At 39.5% G+C, this 8,055-nt stretch overlaps 1 protein-coding gene across 1 annotated transcript; it reads right to left on the reverse strand.

The window, feature by feature from the left end:
- Positions 1 to 8,055, reverse strand: LOC118783936 (B-cell receptor CD22-like). The gene is made up of 8 exons (XM_036537870.1): positions 7,960 to 8,055; positions 7,551 to 7,614; positions 6,969 to 7,322; positions 6,627 to 6,869; positions 3,123 to 3,392; positions 2,420 to 2,689; positions 1,313 to 1,349; positions 1 to 66 (listed from the first exon to the last, which is right to left on the reverse strand). The coding sequence occupies exons 2-7, from the start codon at positions 7,600 to 7,602 to the stop codon at positions 1,315 to 1,317; spliced, it is 1,224 nt and encodes a 407-aa protein (XP_036393763.1). The 5' UTR covers positions 7,603 to 7,614; positions 7,960 to 8,055; the 3' UTR covers positions 1 to 66; positions 1,313 to 1,314.

Here is an 8,055-nt window from a genome sequence, read left to right on the forward strand (position 1 = left end):
GGGCCCACTGCATAACGGTAACTGTACTGTAAAGAAGAGTCAGGCCCCAGTCTTTGCGCTGGTGACCTGCAGGAAGAAAGCACCTCAGTTAGTATGTATTACTCTGATACAAGTCAGCATAGATGTAATGGAGGTATATCGCCACCTGGTGGCAGCATTGGAGAGAGGAATTAACTGCTAGTATGCTGCACATGGTCCTGATTGTCAGTATGAGCCGGTTGTACTGTGGAGTATAGATTCTCCTTCTGGTTGCTGGACTGAACTGGTTGAACTGTGGAGTATAGATTCTCCTTCTGGTTGCTGGTCTGAACAGGTTGAACTGTGGAGTATAGATTCTCCTTCTGGTTGCTGGTCTGAACAGGTTGAACTGTGGAGTATAGATTCTCCTTCTGGTTGCTGGACTGAACTGGTTGAACTGTGGAGTATAGATTCTCCTTCTGGTTGCTGGTCTGAACAGGTTGAACGGAGGAGTACGGTGTGGCTTCATCATTGTTTGTGCTCTGTGTTGCATTATGGGTCATCACCAGTCCTAAGACATTGTCATATGTGGGACTTTTGTTTTTCTGGAGAGGAGAAGAAAACAGGAAGGGAAATGTTCCTCAGAATGGCAGAGAGGTTTACTCTCACCCTCATTAGTCCACAAACTGGTAACCCTCTCAGCCACACAGCATGCAGTACCAAGCAGAGACATTTAAGCTGCTTCACCATAAGTTGCCAGTTGTGCTGTAACAACTTTATCAGATAAAATTAATGATAATTAATAGCCTAATAATGTTGCAATGCTCTATGGCTTGAGTTTCTCCATGATGAAGAGGCTATAAGGCATTTTGTTAATTTGTTTATTTTTATATTCTTTACATGGCATTCTGATTATCATTGTGATTATAATTTTAATTCTGTTTTATGAATTTTAATACAATAAGAGGCGTTGCTGTCAACGTCCAAGTCAACTTTGGGCAGAGGTCACTGGACACCCCCCACTGGACATCATACTGTACATAGGAATCAAAATAAGGAGGAGTTGGGCGGGGGAGGGATGCTGCGGAAACTGAAGTGGTGAGTTGTGGGCATAACTAAAGATGAGACGGGTTTGTTTACTGTGTAGGGATTGTCTAAAAATTCTCCTCCCAAATTTTCATTTGGAGTTTCAATTTACTAGACCCATTTTTCCTGCTTAACAGCTGCCATCAGGGCACGATCATCCAGATAAGCTGAGAATCACTTATACTGTAGTGGCCGGTGTGAGTGATTTACCGTAAGCTTCCGTCTATCATCTGTCATCACATATTGCTTGAGTTGTCTCTTTACTCACCTCTATGGGCTCTGTTTCATTTGTTGATTTTCTCCAACTGTAAGCAGACATGCAAAAAAGAGATGAGGTTTACCTTCAAATTATCATTACAGGCATTAGGTAAATAGAAGATATAGCAGGCATGTATTTAGTCATTTTTATCTTTGAACAAACTACATAAAGAAAAAGTCAACTTTAAAGTCATCTTGAGCAACAGAAGACTGGGTTTTGAGGAATATAATATACTTGAGCCATATCAACAAACTACGCAATGGGCATAATATGAGAATATTAGAGGTACTACCTGCCCAGTGCCCACATTAATGTAGAAGTTTGTGATGATTGCATAATTTAGCTTTGAATTCTCTATTCAGGCTGGCAAGCTGTATGCATGGACCACCTTATTATAAATCACAATGCAATAATTCATAACGATACTGCAACAAAAGACTTTAAAGAGCAATTAGTTAACTACAGCACCAGTTTGATAGAATGTAGTTGGTGTTTATCAACAGAGCTATATTGAAATAAAAATTATTTTAAACTTTGGGTTTACAGTGAACTAAAAGCACGAGGCAGATCTGAAAAGGATGTATTTTAAGCCACTTACCTCCTCCACACAATAAAAGGCAGAAACACAAGAGCCACAATGACTATGATTCCAGCAACAATAGCAAATATGATTGCTGTGTGATTTCCTAAGCAAAGAAACACAAATATGCACCTGTATCTCTTATGAACATGCACTTTCATAGGATAATACCTCTCACTGATGCCTGTGGGTTGAGTGTATAGAAATAAATCTATCCCAGTACCCCTCTCTGTTATTAGAATATAACATAGAATATACACTTCCATGGGAACTTAAATGACAGATTTGTTTAGGGTATCGTTAACAAAATGATACAGTCAGTACAGACCGTAAGCTTATTTAGCCAGAAAGTAAGAGTGCTTCCAACAAGACCAATTGAAAAATCAAACTGATTCTTGTTAGGTCTCTGAGGCCTTGTAAATGAAGCTTACAGTAGGGCTGAAAAAATGTCTCAAGTATTGTATGACTCAAACTTAAAAAAATAACCATTTTAGGGATGGCTAAAATTGAAATCATTATGAAAAATTCAATCACACCTTGTGCTGCTATTAATACTGCAGTAGAGTTATGAGTTCCGATCGTGTTCTTTGCCTGACAGTAGTACTGTCCAATGTTCCAGGATCTAAAGTTAGAAAAGTTTAAACTCTGTCCTGATCCTGTCTGCCAGACTCCAGTCTCATTCTTCTGAAACCAGGTGTAGTTCTGCACTGGTGGGTTGGCATTGCTGCTGCAGGTCAGAGTCACTGAACTGCCCTCCACTATTTCACCAGAGGGACTGACTGACACTGAGGTGCTCTGGGGGGCATCTGAAAAAAAAAAAAACAGTAAAAAACAGAAATTCTGTTATTCGTCTCAAATGTAATGATTGAAAGAGATGAATTGTAAAGGAAAACATTTGTAATTTGTGTGTTGATAAACTTTTTTTCTGACAAGCTACAGTTATTCTCGGTGTAGTTCTGTTTCATTGAAAGACACAGAATAGCTTGTTGTTACTGTAACAGTAATAGCGCTGTGGACAATAATATACTGCATCAACAGTGTGCAATGAGACAGGATGGACACTAGACTGGAGTAGGGGAATTGAAGTTGAAGTCACATAATATTTTGTGGGTTTAAATTCATCGCAACAATGTTGCTATCTTCTTACAGTTTTCCTCAAATTCCCAAATTAATTATGTGTTCAAGCTTGCTTAGAGTTTAAAATGAGCACATAAATCTTGAATAAAATGTTACACTCACACTGAACATCTATTGACGCAGCAGTTGAGTTTTGAACTCCATGCTTGTTCTTTGCCTCACAGTAGTACTGTCCACTGTCCTCAGATCTGATGTTAATGATAGAGTAACTCTGCCCTGATCCTCTCACTGAGGTTACAGCTGTATTATGCTTAAACCAGGTGTATCTCTCCACTGGTGGGTTGGCATTGCTGCTGCAGGTCAGAGTCACTGAACTGCCCTCCACTATTTTAACAGAGGGAGTGACTGATACTGAGGTGTTCTTGGGAGAATCTGCAAGAGAAAATCTATGACACGTACATCGATGGTGCACTTACAAAAATAATGAAGCAGAAACATACATAATTTGAGAAAAGATTATTTCAACAATTGAGTTCCAAATAGATTGCTGTATCTCAATTTGACACTGAGGTGTTCTTGGGACAGTCTGCAAGAGAAAATGCCAGACACAGCAGCTGGGCATAAACAATACACACGCACCAGAAACAATGGTGAAACAAACAAATTTCCTTCTAGAATAGATTATTTTCTTTGTATAGCTGAGTTTAAAATAGAGCACAGTGTCTGGATTTAACACAGAACAGAAATGCTGTACCCCTCCAAAGGCCCACATTATATATTCAGCATGACACCAATGTCTATTGTTAGCATGATAACATCTTAGTGAATGATTACCGTACCACTGATGCTGCTGCACATGCAGGCATGCATTTCTGTTGTAGGTCAGAATTGCTTGTCTCTCCTCCACTATTTTTTTCCATCTCCTATTTAGTTTTTACAGTTCAGAGTTTAAACATGCAGATAATATATATTAACAGTATTCTCTCTGTATGCAAATTACAAAGTTGCAAAGACATGTTACATGTCACAGTGTTTTTGTTTTTTTTTTTTTAGCACATTATTTTAATGACATCTTCATGTGGCTTTCCCTGGCTGACCAGTCTCATTGGGTTCCCTAAGTCTTGATGATGTGATCCTGCCCGTAGAGATGAAGGTGACACTGACTCCTTTTTGGTCACTGACTCTGAGGCTGAGATGCAGTCATACTCACATTGTACATCCAGACGTATTTGATCAGATATTCCTGCCCCAATCCCATTCTCTGCTTTACAGTAGTAATTTACAGCATCACTGTGTTTGGAGTTTTGAATGAAATATGTTTGCCCTGATACTCCTTCTGAGGTTGCATTATTCTTAAACCAGGTGTAGCTCTGCACAGGTGGGTTGGCATTGCTGCTGCAGGTCAGAGTCACTGAACTGCCCTCCACTATTTCAGCAGAGGGACTGACTGACACTGAGGTGTTCTTGGGAGCATCTGCAAGAGAAAATCTATGACAGGTACATAGACAGCGCACTTACACAAACAATAATGAAGCAGAAACATACATAATTTGAGAAAAGATTATTTCAAAAATTGAGTTCCAAATAGATTGCTGTATCTCAATTTGTAATTCATCCATATTGTGATATTGAATTATTAGTATATAATGAGTAAGATATTGTAATATACTATCAGTAAATTAATGATCTGAAGTTAGTGGGGTGGTCAGGATGAAGTTTCATGTAGAGTCATAAGTAACAAAATGAACATCATACAACATCAGATCATGTCACATTATCAATTGTTCATATTCAATTCAATTCAATTCATGTTTATTTGTATAGCGCTTTTTACAACACAAGTTGTCACAAAGCAGCTTTACATTGTTCCCAGGCCTGAGACCCCCTGAGAGCAAGCCTAAGACAACAGTGGCAAGGAAAAACTCCCTATCATAAATATTTAATATTTATCAGTGCTCATGTAAAAATGGCAATGAAAAACTAACAGTCCCAGCCCTCTTGATGGATTATGCGTCTTGTACCAGCTGAGAAGTCAGAATCACATGCATAGTGTGACAGGCAACCCTTCTCAGCTACTACTAAGGGGTAGCACAGCGGTAAGGAGGAGGACTTGTAACCAAAATGTTCCCCGCTGGAGCACTGCTGCTGCACCCTTGGGTAAGGTACTTCACCCAGAATTGCCTCAGTAAATGTCCAGCTGTATAAATGGGCAACATGTAAAAAACTGTAACCTGTATAAGAGTGTCTGCTAAAATGTCAATAATGTAATGTAATCCAATGCACAGCAAGTCATGAGACACAGCTACCTGAGAATTCAAAAGGGGAATTCGGTAGGTGGAAAAAAAAAAAGCATGAGTTGACCTGCTCTGTATTACCTGCTTCTGCCATTTTTGCTTGTTTGATTTGTTGTTCGGAGGTGTCTGTTTGTGTGTGTGGTGATAGGTGTAGTAGTTGGGGGTCCAGCTGGGCCACGTGTATTTGACGCCTTCCTGTTTTCTGTCTGGGGTGTCTCTCTCAATCACCAGAGGAACCATAAGACCTGCATGTGTATTTTTCTTGAGGATTTACTTCAGTCGTTGGTCATATTGTTATCTTGAGAAACTTTTGTGTTTGTTATTGGTCTCTAAATGTATGTTTTTGGGAACACTTCATTTTAGGGGTCCATAATAAAACATTAATGAAATGCTAATAAGCCAGGAACTAATCATCAACTTGGAAGTTACTGGAGGAATACATACAACATCATTAGAGACCTATGAGGACTCTTTATATAACCTTGTCTTGTGTGTTTGTTCAATTATTAGCAAATAAATTGTTACTGATCATTGAAAATATATAGTATAATCAATTACGAGTTGATAACGTGTTATGTTTTTTGCATTTCTTTGTCGGGCAGGGCAGGGGGAAGTCCTCCCTCTTAATAGTTAGGATTGACATAGTATAGAGGCTTTGCCACCAGTACGTCTTTGGTTACCTGTCAGGTGAGAACATCATACTGGAAGAAGTCTTTATAAATATGCATATGGAAAGTGTAGCTCGATGTACTTTCTGTGTACCTGACCTGACCCTGCATGTCCTGTGTGTTATTTTGTTTTGATTAGTTCTTCCAATATTACTTTCCACCATTGATTTGTGGCGTGGCATTTCCATGTTTTGGCCATTGGATACATCTCTGGTTAAAATAAGGTGTATGTGGGGTATTGGCTGTAACACATTGTTAGTAAACCACACTTTAATCACAAGTCTCAAAAATGTAATCGCTGCCAGTATGTCAGTCTCCACTGACACAGCAGAAGGAAAAACTATAGACCCAGTCTCTGCCCCAGAGCTGCTTAGGAGGACATGCTTCCAGACAATGAATCCAGAGCTCAGACAGCACCCAGAAAACTGATCATAAACTTTCTCTTTAGGGGGTTTGGATGGGTGGCAATGGAGCCCCATAATTGCCCTTTGCATGGGGGCCTAGAATGGTTGCAGCCATATTGCTCATGCTAAATACTGTTGAAGTTAACAGGCCTTAGTGTCTCTGTGTGACCGATATCACAATGTTAAAATATAAAGAAGGCACATTTGTCTGCAACACCCAATGCGATTCAGCTACATATCTGTTTTTAAAGAAATTGATGAAAATGAAAGTAAAATGCATGCGTTCAATCAAATACTCACATGTTACGTTGAGAGTCACTGCAGAGGAAGGGAGATTCTCATAGCCTCTTACAGCACAGGAGTAGCTGCCTGCATCTTCACTGCTGGCTGAGAACTGGAGATTCTGGGTGGTGTTGGATAGAGGATGTTTGTTCTTATACCAGATGAAGGTTGGGGTGAAACTCAGAGTGCAGCTGGTGCTGCAGGCCAGTTTCACATTGTCTCCCTCTCTCACTGTGTCAGGAGTCACCCTCACCTGTAAAACTTTACCGAAGAAACAAAACTTTTGTTTGTGTCTTTCATCTGGCTGAAGTGTTTATGGTGAGGTGAACATGCATGTATTGCATGGGAGCATAGAATTACCTGTGACTGATATTTGGGATCCGCCTGCACCCAGCCATTTACCACCCTGTGTTTTTGTTATAAACCTGAAGTAATATCCTCCTGAATCACCCGCTGTTAGATTTTTCAGTCTGAGGGTGGAGTGAAGTTTCATATCTCCCAGGTACTCTACACGGTCTTTGTACTCAGGAGTGCTGGCCAGGTCTACAGGATTCTCTCCTATCCACTGTGTACAATCTTTGCACCAGAATGTTGTTTGTATTGTATAACCGCTGGGATATGTGTAAGTGCAGGCCATGTCCACTGAACTCCCCTTCAAGGCACAGATGTTCTTACTGGTGTAAATCACACCCCAGTCTGCCTGACCTGGAGCACCTGAAAAAAACATTCACACATTATCGCTCTACTTTGTAATGTAGAGATGATTTCACTTTCAGAATATTGTAATCATGGCTCACATTTAAATTAATATATACTAAAGCAAAACTGTATCTCCTCTGTCAATCCATATCACGTAGTATAGAAATCAACATCTACAAATGTTGACAAAATTGATATTAAAACAAAAAAATGACACTGAGACAGATATTACATTTTTGATACCTTGCAGTGAGACAATGACCACAGCTACGGTGCATATTGATTTTAGGAGCATTACTGCATCAAGCTGTAAAACAGTCAGAAAAACATATTGTGAAATTACTTTATGAGAAAATAACTCTAAGACTGATCCAGTCACACAGACTCAACTCAGATACAATGAGCACTACAGGTCTGGTTTGTTTTAGGAAGACAGGAGTAACACACACAGTCTGTGAAATGCATGAAATGCTCAGTCTTTCATTTTTAAGTTTATATAAATATGGTATTTTCAGTCCAGGAATACTTCTTGTCCAATCGTCTAGGTAACAATTTCTGTAATGATACAACTGAAATCCTTTCAGATCTGACATTTTGAGAATAATGACAACCATGTACAACAGCAGAGTATAAGAGAATTGTATCGTCTTACCCAAGTAGAGAAGAAGTCTGCTCTCAGTAGTCTGATAATTGTAGAAAACAACCTGACCAGAAGATCAGTGTCAGTCTTTACAGTGTGTGGATAAAA

Source organism: Megalops cyprinoides, chromosome 10, assembly GCF_013368585.1.
Source record: "Megalops cyprinoides isolate fMegCyp1 chromosome 10, fMegCyp1.pri, whole genome shotgun sequence".
In the NCBI taxonomy this organism is placed as follows: domain Eukaryota; kingdom Metazoa; phylum Chordata; class Actinopteri; order Elopiformes; family Megalopidae; genus Megalops; species Megalops cyprinoides.

Bases quoted from the DNA above. Each gene is read 5' to 3' on its own strand.
- LOC118783936 (XM_036537870.1), bottom strand. From the start codon at position 7,602: ATGCTCCTAAAATCAATATGCACCGTAGCTGTGGTCATTGTCTCACTG. The intron at 7,323-7,550 runs GTATCAAAAATG...TGTTTTTTTCAG, and splicing joins GGTCATTGTCTCACTGCAAG to GTGCTCCAGGTCAGGCAGAC. The intron at 2,690-3,122 runs GTGAGTGTAACA...TTTTTTTTTCAG, and splicing joins TGCGTCAATAGATGTTCAGT to ATGCCCCCCAGAGCACCTCA.